Below are 27,434 nucleotides of genomic sequence, written 5' to 3'. Positions count from 1 at the left end.
TCCCAGGCCGGGGGGTGTCTCCCGCGGCCGGCTCGCGGTTGGCTGCGGCGCGGGGCGGCGGCGCCGCCGGACATCGGCCGGAGGAGGGGCCGGGGCCGCACGGCCGTGCCTGCGCTGCCCCGCTGCCCGAGGTAGGTACGGAGCTGCCCGGCGCTCCGGGTGCTAGCGGGCGCTGCCCGCTGCCCTGCGCCCTCCCGCCGCCTGCTCACACCGCTTCTCCCCTGCCCGCCGCCGCCCCTGTGCCTTTCCCTGCGCTCTCCAGGGATTTTCCCCTCCCGCGCGTCGCCCCTGCTGGCGGGAGGCCCCTCGCTGTGCTGCTGGGCGCTGCCTCAGCCCCGGCGATGTTCGAGGTGTGCAGCCCGCTCCCGGCGCCGTGCGGCCCCGCGGTCACTCGACGTGAGGGGGAGGCCGGGGAGGGTTCCCAGCTGCAGGCTTGGAATGCTGACGTTAGTTTCACTTTTACAAGGGGATATGGATATCGCTGTGGCTGAGCCTGAGCACACACAGGGAGGCATGCAGACGAACTGCCGGCCTGCCAGAGGTCACCCGGCTGTTCGCTCCCGGTGCGGGGCAGGGCACTACCGCTGGCAGGCGTCGCTTCTCTCCCTCTGCAAATCCTCTGTGGGAGGGAAATTTACTTCACTGCAGGTTGGGGTATGAGGTGCAGTGTTTTAGTACAAACTGCTCTCATCTTTATGTTTTAGTGTGCAGAGATAGTGACATGGCTTCTTGTTTTTTTTGAGAGGGATCACTGTGCTCTTTGAGAACCCTCTTAAGCGTGCTGAAGTGTCACAAAATGCCTCTAACTTCAGTACAGTAACCTCTGCTGGTGGACAAACATGGTAGCATGGTAGGAATACCACACTTGCAGCTCTTGTTAGATGACTGTGATCCTTCCTTCAGTCCATCCTTTGTGTGCTGGTCCCTCTGTTTAAACAGGACCCCTGAAGTCTTTAGGTGTATAGAGATTTTACAAGTTTGAGGCATGAGGACAAACAGGATTTTCCAAGTGATTCAGGTGGAGAGATTTACGTGTTATCAGTTAAAATTGTGTGGAAAATGAAGTTCACATTTTTGAATCCTATCTCTGAGATTCACATCTTTTAATTGCACAAGTATCTGAAGGCCTGAGGCTCCTGGATACTTGATGCTGGACCTGGCAGTGTCCCTGCAGAAATAAGCAGTAGCATGTAGGCTTCACTGGGGGTGAAGAGGATGAGATAGAAAATAAAGGGGTTTTCCTCTGCAGTGGGAATCTGTTCTAGTGAAGCTTTTCTGTTTTTGCAGAAAATTCATATTAGGATGAAAACCTGGTCACTCATATGCTGACAGCTACTTAGTAGTTAAGGTCTTGACCTTGTCTATCATTTTTGGCATGTTTAAGCATTAGTTATGTAAAAATTCTGCTTTTTCGGTCAACTGCCTGCCATACAGCCTGTGTTCTGCTTTCTTTCTGTGTGTTTGTTACTTCTGACTGTAATTGATGCAAGTTTTGATGGTCTTTGCATGGTTTATGGTGGCAAATGAATATAATTGGAAAATACAAGTTTCCAGATTTCTTTTTAAGCCTTGTAGTTAAAAATTAGCTGCATATAACACATTAAAAGCCTTCCTTTAGTAATCAAAACTATTAAAATTGGAAATTTGTCTCTAAGGACACCTCATCAGACCGAGATGCAACAAAATTCACTGGAATTGAATTCATGTCTCACAAAAGCAGGGTGTAACTAGAGTATGAAGTATCTGATTTGTGTTTTACAGCAGATGCTAAAGGAGACCAGAACTTTTTGCACAGACAATGTCTGAATTGTAAATGTACCTATATTGTTTTATTACTTTGTCTTTGCTGCCATCAGGCTTTACCATGCTCCGAGCCTTTAGTCACACAAATGGTAGGTGTGTGTTCCACCACACTAAGTGCTGGCATCACCATAAATCTGTGCTGGCAATCAGGAGGGAAGATGTCAATGCCTGGGAAAGAAGAGCTCCTTTAGCACCAAAGCATGTTAAGGAGTTGACAAAGATGGGATACAAGGTCCTGGTGCAGCCATCAAACCGGAGAGCCATCCATGAAAAGGTAAGGTCCCATTTCAAGAGATACAAGCAACATTAACCACTGTAAAGGAAAAGTAATATACAAACACTATTCATGAGAAAACATATCAAGCCTCCAGAAATGTAAATTTTGTTGCTAAATGAGGAGTCGTGCTAACAGAAAGGAAAAGGATTGGCTTGTTTAGCCTTTAATGTAATATTGGCACCGTGGTGGGTTTTTGGAGTTGTTTTTATTGATTTTGTCTCATCACTCTCCATAAAAGTCCTAGGTTCTCTTGAAGTAGAAGCTTGGGAATTCCTTTAACATTGGTGTTTACGTCTTCTGTTTGTGAGAAGGCAAGAACTCTAAAAAAACCCTGGATTTTTTAAAAGAACAAGAAAGAGGAATCTGGGACTTCCACTCTTGCTTCAATCCTATTACTCATGTGAAATGAGGAGGTTTTTTTCTTTAATGTTGAGAGCTTTTACAGTTTTTGTAGCAGCAGTAATACTCTGTTGTAAGATAACTGAGAAAACAGATGAAACTTGAAACAGAAGTGCCACCTTTTAATTAAGCCATGGTGCTTTTTTCATCAAAGCACAGATCATACTATGTAAACACATTTCCTTAGAAATTGCTCTTCAGCTTGGACTTGAGCTTATACAATTTTATAAAATCACATATCCTCAGTCTTCATATTTTTGAATTTTTCATATTTCTCTAAACTTATTTTCAAGTATGTGAACACTATACAAAGGAGTGCTCATTATTGCAATACTACAGGTTACTTTAGGTAAAGGTTACTTTAAATTTAGTAAAATATCTTTTCTGTAGTCTGTAAATTTAAGATCAAGTACTTTACGAACATGTAATTATAATTTGGCCTCATATAATAGGATAATAGCATGGGAATTCTATTTGATACTTGACACCTCTTTATCAAAAATTTTTGTGAATGTATCACATGCAATAACTTGTTTCTGCTTGGTAGAATCATTTATTTTTTCTCTGTTCTAGTTGCTAATGTCCTCAGGTCTGAATAAGAAAAAACACAGAAAAGTTTTCTTTGATTTTTCTCTTTCATAGGAGTACGTCAAAGCAGGTGCCATTATTCAAGAAGATATTTCTGAGGCTTCTCTGATAATAGGTGTGAAGAGACCTCCAGAGGACAAATTAATCCCTAAAAAGAACTATGCCTTCTTCTCACACACTATTAAAGCCCAAGAGGCAAACATGCCCCTTTTGGATGAGATTTTAAGACAGGTAAATTATGTCATATTGAAGATCATTGTCAGTTAACATGGGGTGGACACTGGACTTAATGCTTAAGTGTGATCAAAAGCTTGCTGCCTGGTATGTTTACTTCCATCTCATGTACTTGTAGATGGCTAACAAGGAGTTTTCAGTATCCTTTCCTGAAACTGGGTATTTCTTGCTCAAAGGACCTTGTGTTTGCAGTGTTACTCTCTTCATGTGCATAATGCAGATAAGTTGTGAGCATGATGTGCTCAAGAGAGGCTCTTTCTCGCTGAGCACGAAGAGCTGTTGGAAAGTTACTAAGCTGGAGTGCATATTGGCCATTTCAGAGGAAGGCAGCCAATTCATGCAGAAATGAGGAGCCTCTTGGCAGAAGATGTGAATGGGCAGCAGCTGGAGTGGCACATTGGGGAGCTCTGTGCAAAGAGGGCATGGGCAATGCAGAGACTCTTTCAAACAAGAGTTCAGTGCAACTGTTATGTTTTTATTTTTATACTTAAGTCTTGTTATGATATATTTACCTTTCCTATATTAGCCATCAGACTCTATCACAAAGAATGACAAAGGCATGTGAAAAGGTAGTTCCTGCAAGAGCAATGTGCCACAGACTGCATTCACTGAAAATTTTAATACTCAGTTTGCTGTGTATTTTCAGGAAATTCGACTGTTTGACTATGAAAAAATGGTTGATCATAAAGGAATGCGAGTTGTGGCCTTTGGAAAGTGGGCTGGTGTAGCAGGTATAGTGTATAAAGTAAAGGCAGGCTTGCATCAAGTGACTTCCTGTAATACTTCTGGTTGTCTGTGCTTCCTGAAAGTTGATGCTTGCCATGTGTTTTTAGCTGCATTTTAAAATCTTGCTTTTTTAACAGCCTTTTTCCATTCTGGTTTGTGCCTCCTACTTTCATAAGATGACATGTCAGATAGTCATGTGGATTTCTGACTAATCTAATATTTTATGCCATTGTCTTGAAGTCCTCTTTGTCCATTGAACTCTCTGGAGCAGACTAAATATCAAGAGATCAACTGATTAGGCTTTTGATAAAAAAAAAAGGCTGCTATCAATCCGAAGAGCTTGAACAACATCTGTTTGTCACTGTTATGCATTTAATCTGATTTTTGTGTGGCATGGTTCTCATTTCTTTCTACTGAACTTCAACACTGTTTCTTCAGGAGACTCTTTTATTTCCTTGTTTGGAATCCGGTGATGTGGATACACCTCATAAAAGGATATTAAATGGTGCCTAATGCATAATGGGTCAGGAACAAGTTTAAGGTCTCAGATTGCTTTAAATTTCTCCTTCTCTGGTTTTGTGTAGACTTTCTTTAGAAGTAAAGTATTAATATAAAAACATAGGAAAAATATCTGGGATGATATGAGGCTTCAGTCAGTCTGCAGTTTCTAACTGTGCATATTTGTAATTAAGACTGATGGTCCAATTTTCTTTTTTAAACAACAGGAATGATCAACATTCTACATGGATTGGGTTTACGATTTTTAGCTCTGGGTCATCATACTCCCTTCATGGTAAGAGTATGTGTGTATGTATTTTTCTTTAGCTCAATAACATTATTGGCATCTGCTAATTATTTGTACTTGAATATGGAAAATATCTTGATGGTTCTGTGCCTTTGGTTTCAGCACATTGGGATGGCACATAACTACAGGAATAGCAGTCAGGCTGTACAGGCAGTACGGGATGCTGGGTATGAAATTTCACTGGGACTGATGCCAAAGTCAGTGGGGCCCTTAACATTTGTGTTCACGGGCACTGGTAATGTTTCTAAGGTAAGAATTGTCCTCAAGATTAAATGCTATATAATTGTTAATAGGAATTCTTCGTATTTGATTTCTGTCAGGTTAAATGAGTTGATGGGTTCATTTTGTTTGCTTTGACTTCACATTTTCCTTTGACAGTAACAATTTTTAAGTACCATAAACTAAAATGTTTAATATGAGATCATGCCTAACCAGGCTGACATGCTAAGTTCTTATCAATCAACATGGATTAACATTGCTGTTTCTTTTCCAACCTGCATTATTTCTATCCCCCTCTCTCCCCATTGTTGTCTCTGCTCACAAGGTAAATGAGTCACTCCATTAAAGTTTGGGGAAAATAATTTTTTTTTTCCAACACCGGCTGAATTTTTATGTCTTGATATCATTGACTTAGCTTACAAGTGCTTGATTTCAGGGCTATTTTCTGTGACATAGGGAAAAGACTTAGCTCTGATTTTGGCACAAAGATCAGTTAATAAGGCTCCGGCTATAAAGTGAAATCACTGCCTGCATAAATATGTTCTTTCTAGCCAAAAAGATGGTATGTCTGAAAATCTTTTGGTTGTGACCACAGCTCATTGAGGAAGTATTTTTGTAGTTCCTGGCCTTTAAAACAGCCTGGTTGGGGAGGAGTGGTTTCAGGAATCTTTCCTAAAGAAAAACTGCTCCTCAGAGTGGCAGAAAAACCCTCTTGTGGCTGAGTTGAGGCCTCCCAGCTCAGCCATTAGAAATAAAAAACAGGCATTGGATTGTAGTTTAGGCATTCTGCAGTAGGGGGAAATGATGTAAATTCCTTGCACACAATGGCCAGGCAGCTTAGTTTTGGGTAAGCAGGGGTATGTGTGAAACAGTGTATACATCTCTGGAGATGTTCTCTGGCAGGGCTGTCAAATTGTATGTGGCATTTTATATTTTTTTCCAAACACCAAATGAGCAGTGTTACATTACATTTATGGTCTACTTATTCTAAATCCGACTTCATGATTTCAGGGTGCTCAAGAAATGTTCAGTGCTCTCCCATGTGAGTTTGTGGAACCTCATGAGTTAAAGGAAGTTTCCAGATCTGGAGGTAAGCAGTGACTGTGGTTAAAAACACTGAAGCCCTTTTTGTCTGATTATAAGAGCTAATTAAAAAATCCTTTTTTGTAACTTCAGATCTCAGGAAAGTCTATGGAACAGTATTAAGTCGTCACCATCATCTTGTAAGGAAGCGTGATGGACAATATGATCCAGCAGACTATGATAAACATCCAGAAAATTACATTTCTCGCTTTCACATTGATGTGAGCATCTCTTCTGTTCTTTCCTGAAAGGTTTTCCACAGAATGTTTGTACTTGCTACACTTTTGAGAGAGCATTAACTTAAAATGCTAGACCAGGTGCTTTCAGCTTCTTAAAGTACTAGGTGAAAGCATCAGGCATCTGTAACTTTCTTTGCAGATTGCACCCTACACAACTTGTTTAATTAATGGCATATACTGGGAACAAAATACTCCTCGCTTGCTGAGTCGGCAGGACACTCAGAAGCTGCTGGTGCCAGTTAAATCTGCTGCTGGTGCAATGGATGGCTGTCCTGAATTGCCACACAGGTAAGACACTCATTTCACATGTAACAATTTTGCAGCATGATAATTAACTTGTAATGTTAGGCAGTTTCACCACAGTATCTAGCAAATGATTCTGTTTATTTTACATTGCTCCTTTTGCATGTTTTACACTTTGCTATTGATTTGGCTCGTTCTTTTGTGCTTTGCAGTCTTGTTTTCATGGTTTGGAGTTTTTGAAACATCACAGTAGAATGGTTAGCAGGTATCAGCTGTCTTTCTGCAGAGGTTGTTCTGCCAATGATCTTCAGAATTCTACAGAATCCAATACAAACAAAAGAGTGATATTTGGGAATGTACCTGCTGCACCACTATTGGTAGAAGTTTTTATGCCTGAGTAGAGTTTTAGGGAAAGTTCTTTCTACACTGTCATTTGGCTTGTACAAGTTCAGTAACTGTTCTTTAGCACCTCTTATTTCTGCAGCAGGTGGTAGAAATGCTTCATAAGCCTGAATAGTTTTAAGAATGGAATGTGAGGTGCAAATCAAGGGTCGGTCTCCTTTCAGTGGAGGTGGGAGCTACCCTTACTCTAATAGCCCTATCATAGATTTGGGGAGGACACAAAAATATGTCCTGGTGAGGATCTTTGTCTCTTCTCTACCCGCTCTTGACGCCTTCCTTTCTCTCACATGACAAAGAGCTGAAGAGTTAACATTCAGTGGAGCCAGAGGTTGTGCATTAGGGTAATGAATGCTGCACCTGCTATCTGTGAACTGGTAGGAGGCAGCCACTTCTTTAGGCTTCCCTTTAGGATGGGTAGTTTTATGCAGGACTGTGCAGGCACAGCTTGAGGGTAGATAGAAAATTGGTAGATAGAAAATGAATGGGAGTAGTTAACAGCACATGGCATAGAGAGAAAAGATCATGGGTGAATGGGGGATTCTGCCAGTCTTTCCATGAAAATGGATACTATTGATATGAATGCAAACCTGAGGACTACAATGGGGCCAAATTTCCATTATATCTCTGGATACTGTTTGTGTTTTGTTGATATCTAAATTGGTTGAGATGAAAAACGCTACAAGGCCCATAGATCTTCTCACATTTCTTTTATTTCCTGTTCACTTGTGACTATTTATATATATATTAATGCATACATACATACATATATATATATTTCTTTGTAATGTGTCTTTTTTTAATTGCTTTAGACTTCTGGCCATTTGTGACATTTCAGCAGATACTGGAGGATCCATAGAATTTATGACTGAGTGTACAACAATTGACAACCCATTTTGCATGTATGATGCTGACCAGCATATTACTCATGACAGGTGGGAGAGCCCTTACCTTTCATTGTTTTCTATTGTAGCTTGTAGAGTGAAACATTATATTGAAAAAATAATGGGTTTATAACACTTATGAAAGGTGATACCTTTCAGATACTAAGAAGTTATTTAGAAAAGCTGTTTTCTCTTTCAGTGTTGAAGGCTCAGGGATTCTGATGTGTTCCATTGACAATCTGCCAGCTCAGCTTCCTATAGAGGCAACAGAGTACTTTGGGGATATGCTTTTCCCTTATATTGAAGAGATGGTAAGATCTTATGTACCTGACAAGAAGGTAAAAGGCTCAGAATTTGGTCTGCTCCTTTCTTGCTTTTCTGGTCTCCTCTATACATTCAAAAGGAATCTGCTGTAGAACATAACTGACTTTATACTTCAAAAAAAAAAAAAAAAGAGAAAAAGCTTTTGAAGTCTTGAGGCAATCCTTTGAAAAAGAAACATATGAATGAGACATGAGTGACCTGGATGTCTTAGGGATTTGTCAAGAATCCTTTATGTGGGCAGAAAACAGGCTCTGGCAGGTAGTTCATTGCTTCTGGACCCTGCACAGATGTAAGCATCTGATTTTCTTGGGCACTCCATAATCCCTCACAGTCAGACTGCTGTTTGAATTCCTGTATTTTCCTAAAAATCTGATTGCAGCCAGAAGTATTTTAAATGTACAAGGTATTGGTATTATTGCATATATTTAAATTAAAATCTTAATGTTTTACTTGAAGAAATAGTTGAGACCTGATTTGAAATAACATATCTCCGCAGCTATTATCAGAAGGATCAGAACCTCTTGAAAAGCAGAATTACTCACCTGTTGTTCGAGATGTAAGTTTTGCAATTTGGCACTCCTCTTGTCTTCCTCTGCTTTGAAACATACAGACACATAAAGCCCTCAAAATCTATTTCATGTGTTTCCAGGCAGTGATTGCATCCAATGGCTCACTGACACCTAAGTATCAATACATCCAGAAACTGAGAGAGAGCAGGTAATGTAGGCTCTTAAAGTTTATTTGATTCAGGATTTCAAAATCCACCCTGTCTGCATTCCGTCTCCCCTTTTACATTCATTTATTCTCGTGTCTTGGTGGAATACATCTATATTGCACTATATAAATGTCTTCTAGGTTGATCATCTCTCTCTTTCTTCATGCACATTGCCTAAATCATTAACACATGTTAGTAACTTGTATTGAAGTTGAGAAAATGGTCATTTTTTCTCTTTCTTGCACTATGAAAACTGTTTCACCAGAGGCAGAAACAGCCACATGCTAGTATCACTCTGTTACTCCTTGCCCTTTTGAAATGGATGTAACATAAAGTAATTTGAAAGGAATTGCTGAAAGCAAAAGGCTCTCAAATATTCCTTGAGTCTGGTTACTTCTTGTATGGCTCAAGTGCTGTGCTGTGTTCTGTGACTGGATGTATTGAGGGGACTCTGAGACTCTCAGACTCTTTGTTATATTCATGTACCTACAGCTTCACCCACCACTTCATCTACACCCTGTCACAGCAGTTATGTGCCAGTGACAGCCTAGAGTGAATTAAGATATCAAAAGTATAAATAACCTGCACATCCCTTCCATTCCCCTTGCCCCCTTACTATTAACAAACGTCTATAATTTACATATGAAAAATGTTAATTTCACAGTAAGTGGTTTATGTTCATGGTCAGTGACAGCTACACTGTAATTCTTGTACAACTTTCAATTGGTCTAGTCATAAGTACTGCATGCATTATGCACTAAAAGCAGTGTGTGTTGACTTCTGCATCTCAAACCTTTGCTTCTCAATTTCCTTTGGGAACTTTGGGGCTTCTGGTTATGAACTTGTGCATAGTTAACTATATGTGAATTTTCCACACTAAGTAATGTGCTATTTGCTTCTTAGAGGCTTCAGCTTATAGGGATTTTTGTTCTGTGCTCTTTGATACAGTCCCTCAAGAGGCTATCTCAATAAGAATTTTTTTATTCCTCACACAGTGCCATGATCAGATATTTCGTTAGCTTTCTCCATAATCACTTGCATGGTCTTGTGTGAACTACCATGAGAATCTGGAGATTCATTTCCAAGAGTGTTTTTATGGGAAGATTTTTAATATTTCTGCTGATCCATGTCCTGCATATGATGTTAATTTGTTCATTGGTGTTTTTCACTTAGCTGTCAGAAAAGAAGCTCTTTCATTTTGCAAACTTCAGAGGTGATGCAAATGAAGTAAGGGGTTTACTGCTTAGGGTGTGATGGTTTAAATAGAGATATGCTCTTGTCAGACCTTGTAGGAATGATGTGGCTTATTTCCACTCTGGGAAAGTATTATGCTATGTCCAGTTCACTAATTGCTAATACTCCTTCAAGTCTGTGACCATTTCAGACATAGGACAGTCAGACTGCATGAGCTGAACTGTCTTGAGTGCCATTAGATTTACCAAACTCACCTACATCTTTGCACCCTTACTTGCTTCTTAATTCCTACTGGTTTCTCACACACAGTTGCAAAGGCACATTACATTAACAATGTAGATGTTATTTGTAGCTGAATTATTTAAACTCATTTATAGAGAATAGGCATAATCTGGAGCTGTGTTGATTCTGTTCCCATACTTGATGAGTCATTTGGCAGCTTGTGTTTTTGCCTGTACTGGAATAAACATGCTATGTTTGATTCAAGTGTGACTTCATTCTAGACACTGGAAAAGTTTCTGTAAATATCACAAGTTGGTTTGCAAAATCCAGCTTGCTTTCATATAGGAATTTCTCCTTCATCAACACTCCAAGCTACTTACTACCTTTGTTCCCTGAAATATGGAGAGGATTTCTATTCTTCCTCTACCCATAAGGGTACAGCTGTGGAAGATGTTCTGATAGGAGGAGGAAATGGGCTTAGGATGGGCTTAGGAGACTTTCTGTGAATGTATTAAATAATGTTTTAACTTTTTTTTAAAAATCAAATCTGTAAAACTTTCATAAAAGTCAAAATTTACAGTAATCTACAGTAATAATTTAGAGAGTTGATACATTGATATATATACCATTCAGATGTAATTATTTGAAAAAATGGCTTTTTAAACAGGCTCTGAAATAGGAGGAAAGGAGGATGGAACATCTGAAATTTTGGAGAGTAATTAAAGCTTTACAGTACTGATATAGTAGGCTGGAATGTGCTTCAGACATAGGATATAGATGTATTTGGTATTAACTCTCTTCACTGAGAGTAGTCTTTCAGTGGTATTGTTTGAAGCCTTGTGCCCCTAAATGTACTCAGATACTCCCTGCCATGCTTTAGGTTGGGCAATAGTGCTCTGTTTGTCTTGCTATTAGGTGTTGCTCTGGCAAGCTTCTACATCTGCCATTGTTACAGCTGTTTTTGAAAAAACACAACCAACATACTGACTTGAAAGAGAAGCCTCACAAACATCTGAGCCAAATATTATTTAGTAGACATGTGGTTAGTCTTCTAAGGTCAACAGATTTCAGCAGAGTGGACATCAGCTGAAGGTCAGGATTCTTTCTGAGGCATAATCTGCAATGCTGATGCAAACTTAAGTGGACAAAGGGGAAACTGAGGATCTTGCTTATATGCTTATCAAGATTCCTGTGAGACTGTATCTTTGAAAGTCCTACCTATTTATTGAAATTTATTTTCAAGGTATGAGATAAGAAAAGCCAAACCTCAACATCTGTTAATTAGATTAAACAGTAGGGTAGTGAACAGCTTTCTTCACAAATAAGGAGTGCTTTAAGAATTTTTTCTTTTGCTAAATAATTTTCATCTATGTAATCATAGACAGTTTCACAGTCCTGATTTTACAACTTAATACAAATTTAAGCTAAAAGGATGAATTTAATTATAAAGAACCAAAATGTGTTGATTTATGCATTTTTGAGAGCATATTTAAACAACTGCTGAGAGCATTATTCTGATTGACAGAAATGCAAAATCTGATGTGAATACATTTTATACTGAAAGTCAACAGATCTATTTAAATTTATTTATGAGAGTCGTAGCAGTTATGTTGAAACACTGTGATGGTTTTCAAATCTGAGTCCTTGTCTGCAATGATGATTTCTTAGTTGGGCATTAACTTTATTTGACTTTTATTAATTGTCACGTTCCTGTGATTGACTAATATGAATCTAGTACAATTTACACAAAATACACTTTCACCAGCATAATTTTGTGTCCTTTAATAGTTACCTGTGATGTAAAGGGAGCAAGGCAGAGCCTGGAGTCCCTTTCTGACAGCCTGACATGACATTGGTGGCTCTCAGGTTCTCAGGTTACAGTAATTTGTCCATGGGGAAAAATACAACTGAGGACAGTTTTGATGAAGAAATTGGAGGAGCAGTGGGAATGTTGATGGATTTGATCATGTTTATGCTAGAGGAAAAAAGCTAGAAGTTATGCAGCAAAAGAATGGAAGCAGTACTAGATAGTCCTGGATCAGATAGCTAGGAACTTAACTCTTGATCTGAACAGAGCTCTTGGTTTGCAGACTTACTAAAAGATACTTCTTTTGTTAACCTTGGCAGATTACAGTTTTCTTCTGTGTAATTTTTAATTTTGCCTGCAATACTTTCTAGGGAACAGGCTCAGTCACTGAAGATGAATTTTGAGAAGAGGGTTTTATTGCTTGGATCTGGATATGTTTCTGGCCCTGTGCTTGAATATCTCACTAGAGATTCCAACATTGACATCACAGTTGGTATGTAAGAATTTGTTTTCATTTCAGTACTATTTCTTACTGAAGCCTGTGGCAGAACTCTTCTTGTAAACAGTAAATTGATGTGGTTCTGAGAAGAAATAAGGAAAATCTTTGTTATTATGCACAGCAGAAAAGGATTTTGTAGCTTTGTGAGCATTTTGAATTTATATAATTGATTTGAAAATAACATATCCATGTTAAAAATTAACTGTTTGCATGTTTTCCTGTAGGGAAAGTATTTTTTCTTCTAACCTTCTTTGGGCTTGGGATTAGTTTTGTAGATAGTCAGTCACTTTGTTGGTGTTTGGCTGTGTTTTCAGCCTCACACAACAAGAATATGAAAAGGTTTTTATAAACATCTGTATAAGTGAAGTATCTGCTTTTCTTATAACGAGTGTCATGGTGGTAGAACTTCAGACTTTCCCAGAGCACCAAATGCCTACTTGTTTATTCCTCTGTTTTGGTTTTATCTGTAGCTTATTTCAGGCTGGGCATCTCTGTAATAATTTTCTGTACCCTTAATGATGACTTTACCCTGATTCTGGGGCTCCAGATTTAAAACTCAGGCTCTCTTGCCTTATTGCTTGAAAGCTACTTTTGCTGGGAAGTGCTTTCCCTTAAAACTTACAGTTTTATTGTTGTTGATGTTGTTACTGCTTTGAATATTTTTTTTCCTTCATGTTACTTTCATACTTGGCTGCTTTTGCTACACTTCATGTTCATAACCATAGTACTTTTAAGCCCTGGGAAAAGATTTGCTAGGAAAAAGAGGGGAAATCTAGAAAAGCTGCACCCTTGTTATGAGCACTGCCTGAGGTGGTGAAGAGGGAAGGATTATAGCAATGTGCAGTGCCCATCCCCTTGTTGCTGCAGAGGTTGCATCTACTCCCTTCAGTGCAGTAGCAGGAAGGGAAACCAGGTGAACTGGAAGATCTGTTTTGCCAGGCACTGAACAAACAGAGCCTCTTATCTGGGTAGCTTAAAAGCATGCAGTTTCTACAGCACACAGACACAAATAGCATGGAAGGAAAGAGACACAAAGGTATTACTTGCTTAATATTTGACAGCAGGCAAGTAGTTGCAGAAAACACAAAATGCACATGAAAGTGCCATGTTTGGTTTCCTACTTTTAGGCTACATCACTTTAAATCCAGATGATGAAAACTTTAATTGGGAAATCTTCATGTAATCAACTTTTTTTACTTTGAGTTTGTAGATGATTTTGCCTAGCTCTTTTCCCTCAGCACAATTTGATTTGTAAGGTATAGAGAATCACCTTCTGGTAATGTTTATTTCCCACTTACTGTGAAAAGGCCATAAAGAAATAAGGCCCTAACTTTGTGGCACAGATGTTTTTAATTCTCCATAAGATTGTGTTCTGCCTGCCTGTCTTCTTTGATTGTTTCTTTTCCTGCCTGTGCTCTCTGGTTTGTGCTGGCAGCATGGTGAGCTGGGAAAGGAAGTTAGTCAGATGTAGCAAATGCTGGTTGTGTTACTGTGGTTCTCTTTTTCAGTTCTGCTTTCCTTACAATGGTGAGTACTGATGCCTTTTAATTTCCCAGAAGCCTGTGCCCCAAGTGCTGTCTTCTTTGGCCACTCCTTTTTTGCTCTCTCTGGTTTGTGCTGGCAGCATGGTGAGCTGGGATGGGGAACCAGTCAGAGGTGGCAAATACTGGTGGTATTATTGTGGATCTGTTTCAGTTCTGCTTTCTTGATAATGGTGATTAAGTGAAGGCAGGCAGAGACTGGGGATTATCCCATTTAGTTATGGTACAGTATTTAGGATTGGGAGGACTAAGTCATGCATAGATATTAAAAGTAGTCAGTTTGAACCTTTTACTCACACTAGACATAAGCTAAAGCTTAATGTTTCTATCTTTGTCATGTTAAAAATGGTGATTGATATTAAGTGGTTTTTGCTTTAAGCTATTAAGATGTTCTTGACTGCAAATAGGAATTCTGCTAAAGTCTATTGAAAGAGTTTAGAAATATTTATTTTTAAACATGTGGGATGGGGGATCAAGTAAGTTTTTCTGAACACGTTTGTTTATTAAATGCTTGATTTTTCTTCAACTATTAGTGAAGGAACACTGTTTCTCTGAGAAATATGGAACAATTATACATGGGTGTGCTTTGGACTTAGCTTCATCTCTAGGTAACAGTTTATTGTTTTACTTTTAAAACAGTATCTGTCATGAAGGAGCAACTTGAACAATTGACAAAGAAGTACAGAAATGTTACTCCAGTTCATATGGATGTCCTTATGCATGAGGAACAGCTGTCCTCTTTGGTGAAAAAACACGACCTTGTGATCAGGTCAGATTTCTGTGTAAAACGTAATAGGCTCAACCCTAAGTCATGCTGTTTCTTTCTCCTTGCTGATTGACCTGAATCAACACAAACTTTATTTTAATGGCCAAGATGTGAGGTCATATTTGTGTATATAATTAGTTGTAACTAGCTGCTGCCTTCTCATGTAGGGGAGCATCAGAACTTTAAAAGGGATTTTGACTTCTTCAGAAGTGTTCACCAGTTAGGTGGGCTCCCTTGTTAATGTGAAGGGCCAGTGGTATCTACAAGCTTTTGTGTACCTGGGATCAAATTTTCACATTCATAAGAGGAGGCAAAATTCTGACATCTTGGTAATTTCTTCTGAATATCCCATTAAGAAAGAAGTAATTTTAGATATTGATACATGGAAGGAACTTCATAGTCTGTTTTGTTTCTTTTGCCACGGATGTCATGAATGTTACTTATGTTCCATGTAGAATGTGCTTTTCACAAAGTAGTTCACCAAAATCTTTGTAATGCAAGCTTATTCAAGGACAATTTTGCATCTTCTAAACCTGCAGCATGCTTGTTTAGAAGATATCTTTGGAAAGAGGTCAGTGGTTTGTGGTTTACAGAGAAGTGTGACAGAAGATGCTGTCTCAAGAATGACTCCCCCATTGTTCAGTGCCCTGTTGAGTGCATACAGCAATGTTGTCCAGATAGTGTTTCACTTTCATTTCACTTGCTCAGGGCAAGGCAGGTATGACTGGTTTTTTGAACAATTACTTGAGCTCTTTTGTAGGCTTTAAAAAAACATTTGAGTGTCTTTCCAGTGACAGGATAAGTAACTGGTGGAATTTTGGTGTTGCATGATTCTCCTTCTTTTGTAGTTTGCTGCCTTATTCAGCACATCCTTTTGTTGCTAAGAAATGTATTGACAACAAAGTGAACATGGTAACAGCCAGCTATTTAACACCAGCCATGAAAGAACTTCAGGAGAGGTAGGAGTGAAGTAGCATCTCCCTGGTGTTGCTTCCTTCTTTAGTATGTTATCTGAATATTTTGCAGTCTGTTACACCTGCAACACTTATTGTGAATTCCTGCTTTCTGAATTCTTTTCTGCTTCTCTTTCTGTGATGGAGGACCAAGTAACTTTCCCAAAGGTGCATGTTGCAGAGTGGAACAACGAGTGCATACTCATACTAGTGAGACCTAGTTAGACTAATGCTCTAAATAATTGAATGTGTTTTTCTGCCTGCATCATCCGATTTCATTTGCCTTTTCCTCTTCTCTCACACCTATTAAGATGTTTGAGCTAGGCTGATACTCAAGCTGAGTAGCTGTGCTGTCATATTCTACCAACAAGTTTGTTTGTCATCTTTTGCCTTCCCTCAATAAAAAGTCATTCTTGGCTTACTGTACCTACTGTAATCTTCTCCTTCATGCTCTTCTTTTGGATATGGCCACTGTATAATTTTCAAACTGATGACTACTCTAACTATTATAGTGTTTCTGTTGTCCTATTTACTATCTGCTTGGAAGTTGTGTTGTGTGTGGAGCTTCATCTAGGTGCTCCTCTGAGTCACAGTACTGGGAAATCTGAAGTGCATTCAAGTGAAGAATTGTACATGCTGTGTCTTTACAAAAGATAAAACAGAAAAAACTAGACTAGTAGAGAATCAGTGTTGCAGAAAGTGAGGGATATTTAGCGGCCTCTCCTACTATTGTTATTGAGAATATAGCATGCTCTCAGGAAAAAAAATTAGAAAGGGTACTTCTCATTTGTCAAAAGACAAACTGATTTTGAAAATAAATCCTTAGTTTGTGGTGATTAGTGAACTCCTCTGGGACTGTAGGCAGCTTTAGGAAAAAAAACCAAAACAAATACTTGTCATTTTGGAAAGCAAGCCTTTTACTCTCTCTTGTATTATATCTTAAGGACAATTATGGCTAGTTCTGTGCTGCCCTCTGCATTACTACCTTCCTGCATTATAGCAGGAGATTGTGGGATATGGAGTAGCTGGTAGAAATTGCTTTTTCCACCAGGACTAGGTACAGAGAAGTAAGAGAAACAAAGGTTAGAAGGCTCTTAGATGGTTGTCACTTTTCAGGGTTTAATAACTGCTTTTGTTTGTTCTCACAAAGTGCACACAGAGCCCAGAATTTACTATGTTGAGGAGGGTTCATTGTGCAGATTGGACAAATTTACAGAATAAAAGGCCAGTAATAGTGAATATCCTGATGGCTCTGTATTTCTGTTATTTTTAGTGTAGAAGCTGCTGGTATTACAGTTGTCAGTGAAATGGGCTTGGATCCTGGTCTTGATCACATGTTGGCGATGGAATGTATTGACAAGGCGAAAGAAGTTGGAGCCACGGTAAGGTTAGCGGGTAGTGCTTAGCTCTGCCAAGATTATATTAGTAAAGAAAATTGCTCTCTTAACACCATGCAGGTTTTGAGCATGTCACTGATGTGTAACAGACTCTGGAAGTTTTAAGTTTTTCTAATGCTTTGGATTTCATAGCTACTAATTGACTTGGAAAGACCATCAGCTAAGATGGCCTTGCCCCATTGTATTCCCCTCCTTTACAGGCAGTGCCTGCAGTTTTCCCCTCCCCACTGTAGATCCTTCTGATTTGGGGGATGGCACAAACAGAAATGTTAAGAACTGATGGGGATTCTGCAGGGTAGATCTCTATGCATCCTTATGTGTCTTCTCTGTTTCTTTCCTGTGGGTAAATCTGACAGGTTATATCGTACACTTCTTTCTGCGGTGGCCTACCAGCTCCAGAGCACTCTGACAACCCTCTGAGGTACAAGTTCAGCTGGAGTCCACAAGGAGTGTTGCTGAATACAGTGCAGTCTGCTACATATTTAAAAGATGGAGAGGTGAAGTAACGGGAAAATTTTCATTTAAAACCAGACAAAAACTGTGGTATTTGGCTAAGGAAGGAGTTGGGACTTGTAAGATGCTGTGTTTACTTTCAAGCTGGTGGTAGTCAGTTGCCTAAGCCAGTTGTATACATCACTTAGTCCTGTGTTTGGAGCATGATGATACCTAGCTGCTGCCAGCTTTATTCTTACTTACTATGTGGAAACTGATTGCCAGGAAGGAAGTTGTTCTAAGGACTAAAGCACTGGATTGGAGTTGATTTTTCTGGGTTCAACTTCCATTCCTGTTGGGTATTGCTTCTGCTACTTAATTGCCCTGTCTTTGGCCCTGTGAAACAAAGGTGAGAGTGCTTTTCTATCTGGTTCTGTTCATATCTTCATTTTGTACTTTCACAATGCATGGTAGAACTCTTGATTCCTTTTTCTTTTGGTGTAATGTGTAATACCAATAACCCGCTGAGTGGGTTTTGTGAAATGCTTTTTGGTCTATTTTATAGAAGCTCTGTTTTGCTGTTTGTGCAGGAATCATTAGACTTAACCTCACAAATGTCACTGCTTCTGTTTTATGTAAACATTGTAATTGATTTGTGCAAAGATATTGCAAGCCATTATCACATTTCTGTTTTCCAGCTCTATTTCCACTGTCACTTACTCAGAGTAGTTCCTGCAATTGTCAAGGTGACAGCCTTGTATAACCACTGTAAAGTTTAGCTAATTGCCTGAAACTCTTTGATCTGCAAAACTTAGAAATCTTTTGAAATGTAATCTTTTATGTTTTATGACATTTTGGTGCTCTACTGTTCTTATGGAAGTAAGAAAGGAGAAATTCAGGGGTTGTACATTGGATCATTGTTTAAAAAGCAATGAAGTATAAGTTTCAGATGAAAAGGGTTCTTGAAAAATGTTAAAATATTTCTAATTTAATTCTGATCTGGTTCAACCATTGCTAGGAAACATTAGATCATGCATATGAATGTGTCATTATGAGAGCACTAGATAAGCTTGTCAATAAATTCTACAATTTTTCCTCTTTGCCACTAAATACTTGTCTTTGACCATTGTGTAGGATTCTTTCACACACCTGTCTTGCCTGGCAAACACAAGATCTTTTGGCATTGCTGCAGGCTTCACTACTTTAGTATTTCTTCTAAAAGTAAACCTTGCTCCTTTGCTCAGAAGTCAGAAAATGAGTTTGTATTGATGCTGCATAGCAGATCTGGGCTTTACCTGCTTGAAGGAAACAGGGTTCAAGGCTGTGGTTGGGAGTGGTAAGAGAACTAGTCACCCATTTTTTTTTTTCCTTCCATGGTGCTTTGTAGCTTCAAGTCAAGGTAGACATGGACAGTAATTTTATATCCATGTGGTATCACTTGATTTATTTTAATCCTTAAAAGAAAAAAAGGAACAAACATCCATAATTCTGTTTATGTTTGCCTTCTCACCCATTTAAAAAACGCTAAACAAAATTTAAACAAAACTATAAATTCTTTGACCAAAAAGCAGGGAACTCATGGGTAGAACCTCCCATCACACTGGTGCAGTTGGGGACATGCTCCAAAATGACATTAATGTAAAATGAAATGGGAACCTGCTCTTTTAATACAAGTGGAGCAGGAATTAATTGTGTGTGTGAGAACATGGCTTGTTTTAGCCTTTTTAATTAGTAATGGCTGACACATTGCATGCTCTTCCTGCACCAGATATGATTAAATGGCTTGACCAACTGCTTTACTTAGATTGGGCCTTTGTTTGCACTTGGAACAAGTTTTTCCTGTTTTTGAGCATACTTTATCTTTTCTGTTCTAAAGTAAGTTGAATACGACTGCACCAAAATAATATTTGCTGTTCTTTCACAAACTTTAGATTGTCAATATTCCACCTGGAGGAGCATTACTGGATTCTGTAACTCCAATGGATTTTTTCCCAGGATTAAACCTTGAAGGTTTTCCTAACAGAGACAGTACAAAATATGCTGAACCATACGGTATTCAGACAGCTCGCACTTTACTGAGAGGCACCTTAAGATACAAAGTAAGTTGTTGGTGTTATTAACAATTATTGTTTTCCTCAAGAGATGAATGTTGTATATATGAAAACCTTTTATCGGCCTGCACTTGCTACTTATGAGCTCCCCATTATCCCAGCTGAGAGACAACTGAAAGCAGTTATCTAATTTTTTAATGTAGTTTTACATGCTGTATTTAACTGGTATTTATTGCAAAATGGAAAAATAGTTAAATTTGTTTTAGACAGTTGGTCAGTTGTCCTGCATAGTCTGTTTCCTCTTTTTATTCTGGATCTGTATCTTCTGTCAGATTAATAGAAGATTTAAAAAAATTAAATAATTCTGTTTTCTTATATTTCCATGAAAAACGTAATGTAAAAATCTTACAGAAAACTATGATTTTTTTATCAGTCTGAGAAAGTTTTTTTCTTTAAGTAGCTAAAATATTAAATTTGAGAAGCTTTATAATTTTGGTCAGCTAAACAAAATGTTAAGAGATAAATGTGTTTTGCTTCTAACTAATGAGTCTTTTCCTTTCATTTGTTAGATATTCAAAGCAGAATCAAAACACAATATTTTTTTTTATTTCAGACTTTTAATTACTTTTTTCTGTCAATATACATTAAGAACAGATAAACCTAAAACCATATTGAAGATTTGAAAAAGCTTTTATGGATGTCCTTTTATGTCTATTAAAGTTTATGCCAGGGTTTAACTTATTGTTATTTGTCCATAGCCTGAGGAAGGTGTATGTCCTTTTTGTCTTAATTCTTCTGTTGCAATACAACAGGATTTTTTTCTGTATTTCTGGGAGGGATTCTTGCTTGGATAAAGGCATGGAAGAAGATGGAAGGCCAGTATGGGGGAAAAGGGTTATAAATTGCAATAGCTCTCTTTTTGTCAATCTAGATACAATCTCTTTTTCAGAATGTAAAAAAGTGGGAGGCATCTGTCTCACAATAGAATCCTAATATGACAATATCTATTCTACCATTTGGTGCCTGGAAAAACTTTCTTCTTTTGTATGTGCGAGCACAAGGAACTGCAAAAATGTCAGGGTGACATGCCAAGTGATTGTCAGTGTGCTGCAAGGATGCTGTTTCTGTGGCTAGTGCCCTTTAACCCCCACAGCAGGGCCAGCTTTGTGCTGGGGTGATGTAGGTGGGGTTGTGAGGAAGGGTTTGCCATACCTCTGCCTGCATGGTACTGACATGCCAGCACAGAGTGCTGAGCAGGACTGAAGCTACTGTTGGCCCTTTGCATGTGCTGCTGTGCTGCAGAGCAGAAACCAATCTGCTTACTGAGGAGACAGTCATCTCCTAAAAGTGCCTTTTAGAAAAGTTTAGATAGCTAATGGAGTCAGTTTAAAAAGAGGTGTCACACAGAAGGATCTCACTGCAAGGCCATCTGAGCTGATAACCTTAATGCTTGGTGGAAGTGACTTCTAATTTAATTAGTTTTCTTTCAGGTGCTTTATTTCCTTCATTCTGCTTTTTTAATGTTTCTAGTCACTTGCATGTAAGTGCCCTCAGGTATCCAGCAGCTGCGTGGGAATGTTAATGGGATACAAACAACAGTAAGCAGAAATCAGTTGAGACTTCTTTTATTGTGCATCCTAATGCAACCTTTGCAGTTCCTTCCAAACCATTCTAACCATTCTATTCTAGTAGTAGAATGGAAGATGAGAAATAAGCATACAGGATTCTTACCTTTAAAAGCAGCCTATGTGATGTCCACACAATCCCAGTGGTGTGAAACTGGGTGAGCAGAGTTCTGCTTTGTGCTCTGTGTATTCAGTAGTTTTTATATGGGCCAGCTGTAGTGATGGTCTGGGATTTCAACTAGTGCTGGCCAGCTGAGCCCTTTGATCTCAGCAACCATGAAAGTATTGATGATAGAATAAGCCATTAAAAAAGATATTAAAAAGTGGGGAAGGGGTGGAGAGGGGCTGGAGAAGACCCTGCTCTGTGGCAGTAACCTCACTGGCATCACGTTATTGTGGCTGACTTCCCAAGGGAATAATACTTAACTGCCATGGTTATGTCTATCACTACATTTAAACCAAGGAGAAATACCTCACTTTCAAGCAATTAATATGTTTAATGGTGTTATTCTTTTATTTCAGGGATTCTCCAGAACTATGGGGGGCTTTGTAAAACTGGGATTAATTAACCCAGATCCTTATCCTTTGCTAAACTCGAGTTCACCACCTCTAACCTGGGTGAGTTACTCTGCCTTCTTTCCTCTCTTTTATTGATGGTTTTCTTATTGCTAGACTTGGGTGTACTTAGCAATAAGAATCCTGTATTTCATCCCGATCTTTGATTTTTTTTTTTCCTGGAAATTAGGAAGACTTTCTTCAGCAGGAATGTAATAAGATGCTGGAATAGGTTCCCTGATAGCTCCTGGAGTGTCTGACATTGGAGGCTTTCAGGCCTCAGCTAGACAAAGCCATGGCTGTATTTTTATGAATTGTCTTACATTTTTGTTAGTTACAGTCTAGTCCTCAGTGCTCTGAGTTTGCAGTGTCCATATTGTTACTGGTTCATGATCTTCAGTGTAAAAGTATTTTTTAGGGCATCAAGAAGTAAGAGACTGTGCATAAAGGAGTGTATTATGGCTTTTTTTCTATTGAAATTCTGTACAAGCATTTTTATTGGTTGTCTATTATGCTGCTTTTCTGTCTTGATTTTGGGTGCCTCGTCTTCATCTCCAAGCCAAGACATAACTGATGTGCTGCTTCTACATTTGACAGTCAACATTTTTGTTGTCTCTGTGGACAAACAGGGAATTTCGTGTTTCAGTATGGGGTGAAGAGAGCTGAAGAATGTCTTGAGTGTTCTCAGAACCAAGAAAGCAGAAGATGAAGAGGCCACAGTCTTGCTTGTCTCTGATGAACATATAGTATTGGGAAGATGAGCAAACTCCAGGAGTCTTTGGGTGGCCAAATGGGAATTACCTTTTTTTATTATTGAGGGGTTTTTTTGTCTACTTTCAATTTTAGAGTTGATATTTTTAAATTTTCTTTGTAAAGATGACTGGAATTTCCAGTTCTTCTAGCCAATGAATAAGTATTCAGTGTTTATGCAATCTGTTAAAATAGCTATAAACTCATTATTTTCACTGCAAACATTTTTTTATTGACGTTTTTACATCTTGGTACTTTCCCTTTGCCAGGGAAGCAGACTAACATGAGCTTTGTAGACTCTGAAGTTCTTGCTTATTTCATACTGTGCTCATAGTTCTTTCTATTGTCCACTTTGCTGTGAATGAAGCAAGTAATAATTAGCATTTAGGTGGCACAAAATGGCCTTCAGATATGCACAAGTATAATGAGAAATTTGGTAATACTCACAGGATTGCCAGAGCCTTGTTCATCTTATTGGTCTGTTTCCTTCCTTTTGAAAGGGGCATTTCTAGACCAACTGAAAGATATCCCATCTCTAAGTTTTCACTCTGTCAGTCTCCAGCTGGCTACTCTTTCATCCTAATATTCTCCTAGTATTCCTTGTTTATGCAGGTTTCTATGTTCTTTCTTTGCTGCCAGAGGAAGGGATAAAACTAAATTGTAGGGGAAGGAAGCTGAGGGGTGGAGTACAAAGTCTTTTTAGGGAAAGATAATCCCTATTTTCACCTGCTGTGATTAAAATTCTTAAACTTTCTCACTTTCCCAGACATAAGCTGTCTTCTCAGAAGTCTTGGAGTTTTACTGATCTTAGTGGAGCAGTTTGGTTCTCAAAACCTTGATTCAGATGGAGTGGGAACAGATGAGGTCAGGCCTTCATGAACCTTTTTTGTTTTCAAACAGAAAGAGCTCATGTGCAAACTGGTTGGAATTAAGTCACCTGCTGAGCACCATGTGCTTAAAGAAGCTGTATTTAGCAAACTGGAGAAGGACAAAAATCAGCTGGAAGCAGTGGAATGGTAAAATGTTCCAATGATTTTTGGAAGTTTAAAAATAAAAAAAAAGAAATGTTTGCAATTCTAGCCATTTTGGTTCATGCTGAAACTGTTAAACTGGCATGCTGAACAACTGGAAATTTAAAAACTGAGATGGAGCTGCTGATAGGCAATGATGTAAGACTTGCTCATTTTTCCTGCCAGGTTAGGTTTATTGGGAGATGAACTGGTTCCGGCAGCAGATTCCATTGTAGGGGCTCTTGCAAAGCACATGGAGATGAAGCTACCCTTTGGTATGTGAGAAATTCTTTTTCATGGATTTAAATGGAACAAGGCAGTATCTTTTTTAAGCCTTAATTTAATTAGTTTGCTCACCTTCATTAATAAACCTTTATGGTAGGTTTTTAAATGTACTGTGATGTTCTCTATGTCCCCAAATTATCCTTTTCTTTCCATGTTTGATCTTAGTATTCTGTCCTCCTTAACAGTCCTTGCCTTCAGTCAAGTGCCTGATATGTTTAGTGCCTGGCTCTTCAGGAACCTCATCTTGATGTGGCTGTAATACAAGTAATGAATAGTTTGTGTGATTTTCTCTTAGGCACTGGAGAGAGAGATATGATTGTTATGAGAAGTGAAATAGGTCTCAGGCATCCTTCTGGCCATTTGGAAGACAAGTTTATTGATCTGGTTGTCTATGGGGATAACAAAGGATATTCTGCAATGGCTAAAACAGTAGGATACCCCGCAGCTATTGCTGCTAAAATGGTTCTAGATGGTAAGTGGCTATTCCAACTTCAGTAACAATATTTCAACAATCTGTATCTTCTTGCCTGTGGAAAGTAAATATATAGTGTTTCTTAAGTATATTTATGTGTATTTTTAAAAATTTGTCAGATTCTTCAGGTCTTCTTTACAGGAATTTTTAATCTGCATGTTTGGATGTTCAGTGAACAACTCCTAATTTACTGTTTAATCCACAAAGATTTTAAAATCATTTAATATTAAGTGTTACACTAGCATAGAGATCTTTGAGCATGATAAATCATAATTGATTATGCCAGGGGTCTGAATGACTCAGCATTTCCCTGCACCTCAGTCTGGTTCTGTTCAGCACAGCAACCCCCACCTTGCCTACAAAACCACTGTGCAGCTACCAAAGCCTTTTCAAATATACCCAGCAGAGCACTAACACTGTTTATTAATGCCTTTATTTCAGGTGAAATAACTGCCAAAGGCATGGTCATACCTTTGACAAAGAGTGTTTACGGGCCAGTACTTGAACGTGTTCGGGCAGAAGGCATTATGTACAGCACTCGCAGCGTTATCAAACAGTAACTGAAAGCACTGGCTTTAATCAGGCTTGGCCTTTTGTTTTGGTTCCCCCCCTCCCAGTTTGGACCAGCTAAAGGCAGCACCTGCCATTTCATACACAAATATTGCCTCCATAAAACCTGCCACCAGCCTTGATGTAGAAACTGTAGATATTCACAGATTGTGATATTTTCCTCTTAAAATTGTTAAGCTTTCATCATGTTTCAGCATCAATCAGATCTTTCCTTATATATTTTCAAATATATATCAGAAGGGTGTTTTTTTGTTATTAGAGTTTAAGTATATAGGTTATTATTGCGACAAATTTAAGTTGAATGAAAGATCTATCAATGGGTTATTTTGTGCTGGAAAAATCTGGGTAATGAACTCCATTGATGAAGTTTGACTGTTCGTGTGGTAAAAATAATTTTTCAGGAAAATGAAGATGAACATGATACTTAAATTTTAAGTCTGGTTATTGCTTTCACTTTAGCAGTATTCATTAATGTTTTCACAATAGAAATATGCAAAAAAAAGTTTAGAAATTCTGCACTACTAGCAAATAAGATCCTGTTGAATCTTGAAAATGTTCAGTTCTTAAATATTTGAAACCTAGATCTTAATATTTTTAATCACTTTATAATGAATGTAAATTTAAATTAATTGGAGAAGGGATGAAATTTAAGGCAAGCTTCCCCCATATCCTTTCTTGTTACAGAGTGGAAGCTGGTTGCAATATATTGAAATACCTACTGTTACGTGTTGCCTTGTGCTGTGGAGAGAGCACATTAACATTTAGCTCTGCAGCTAGGAAGGGCAATCTGAAATTCACAGTGCTTAGAAGATGCTCTAGAGGATGTGTTTACTTTTGCCACTGACACTGCATGCCTCATCCATGTTAAGTACTGTTACAAAGGGAATACCTTGTGTAGTACATGCAGCTTTGAGATGCACTAGTTTTAGAGGTTTAAATTGCCACTTTTTGAGTTATCTTCTGTCCTTTTGCTGTCATGGTTTTGAAGCCTTCATTTGGGTGCCTGCTACTCACTACAGTGCCACTTTAGACTGATGGAGTTTGGCAGTGTACCCTCATTTGCTGCTGAGTGCTGTGCTGATGTGTCAGCCCTGCTCCAGCTGCAGTTTAGCCACATCAGTCCAGAACTGAATTTTAGCCCAAGTGTTGTTTCTCTGTAACATAGCACCAATTACCTCCTTCCATTTCAGAGCTGCTTCTCTGGCTTTTGCTTAGGGATTTCTATACCACCTTGCAAGTCCAAGCATGGCTTAGACTTCACCAGTAAGATCTGTGAGGTGTAATTCTGTGGGCAGATTGTATTTGCACTGGTACCTGTGCATCTGCCTAGAGCTTTCCTTTTCTAAAGCTGAACTTATGCAGGAAGCTGTCTGCTTTCAGCTTTGCTCACAAATGCACTTTGCTGATAAACGCACAGCCTTTTCCTTCCTGAGAACCAGTGCTGTAATCACAGTTCCAAGAGGCTGGAATTCCAGGTATTGTTTTGCATGGTAGGAAAAGCAGCCATAACAACAATTCAAGTTTTGATCTGCAGGTTTTGCTACTCAGGATTTGGATTTTCTTTGTGCAGATGCAATGAAGTAGAAATTGCTAAAGAGTTAGGTGAAAGGAGCCAAAGGGAAAAGGGAGAATGAAGGGCAAAGTGTTACTGTGAAAGAGAATTACTTTTTATAGTAAATCAATGCTTTTGTAATATAATCTCAAGTTTGGATTCTGTTACAATTCTATGCATATATCACATAATACCCTGTCTCCAAAAAGTTGTTTTGCTTCCCATTTACCTCACTGTTGGTCTTGTCTGGGGTAAGGATGCAGCTGGGGTAAGGATGGAGCCTGCAATGAATGTTCTGCTCTCTGCTGTCTCCTCCTTCTCCAGGTATATTAATGGTCTACAACTAAGGGTTACAGTTATACTTGTATCTGCTGGTACTTTCCAGTGCAGTGCTTGATAGGACCAGGATTTTACTTGAGAATTCTCTGTTCCCTCCCTTAGCCAACAAATACACAACCATAGAGTTATTCCTCTGTATATATGCATGCACTGTACTTGCTTTTCTGCCTTGGAAATGCAGTTTGGGATGAAAATCAGCATTTTTATAAGTATCTTAATATTTTTGGAGCAGTAAAGAATGAGCACTGCAGTGTTTTCATCAAGAAATAATGATACTATTTTTGAAACATTTTATATTGGAATATATTTCTAATTCCCAGTGCAATGCTGCATTTTGTTTTCTATGTTTAGATTTAAATGAATTTTGTGCTTATCTTTTTGTATGGAGATTATACTTCTCAGTTCCTTTTGCATATTACTGGAAAGATAATTGTATCTTATATATGAGATTGCTGAAAAATAAATCTGAAATCCTC

General features: G+C 38.6%; 1 protein-coding gene across 1 annotated transcript; it reads left to right on the top strand.

Annotated features, from left to right (window-relative positions):
- On the top strand, positions 1-27,434 carry AASS (aminoadipate-semialdehyde synthase). Its single transcript, XM_079303059.1, has 24 exons — positions 1-131; positions 1,857-2,077; positions 3,122-3,298; positions 3,948-4,032; positions 4,753-4,820; positions 4,935-5,081; positions 6,063-6,141; positions 6,228-6,355; positions 6,513-6,661; positions 7,828-7,950; positions 8,099-8,210; positions 8,720-8,779; positions 8,873-8,940; positions 12,533-12,654; positions 14,841-14,970; positions 15,816-15,926; positions 17,194-17,302; positions 17,674-17,814; positions 19,681-19,848; positions 21,948-22,043; positions 23,631-23,746; positions 23,927-24,015; positions 24,321-24,497; positions 24,939-27,434. Exons 2-24 carry the CDS (start codon positions 1,865-1,867, stop codon positions 25,055-25,057), a joined length of 2,787 nt encoding a protein of 928 aa, XP_079159185.1. The 5' UTR covers positions 1-131; positions 1,857-1,864; the 3' UTR covers positions 25,058-27,434.

Source organism: Erithacus rubecula (assembly GCF_903797595.1).
Source record: "Erithacus rubecula genome assembly, chromosome: 4".
Lineage (NCBI taxonomy): Eukaryota > Metazoa > Chordata > Aves > Passeriformes > Muscicapidae > Erithacus > Erithacus rubecula.
This window is presented reverse-complemented; position numbering and strand designations above follow the sequence as displayed.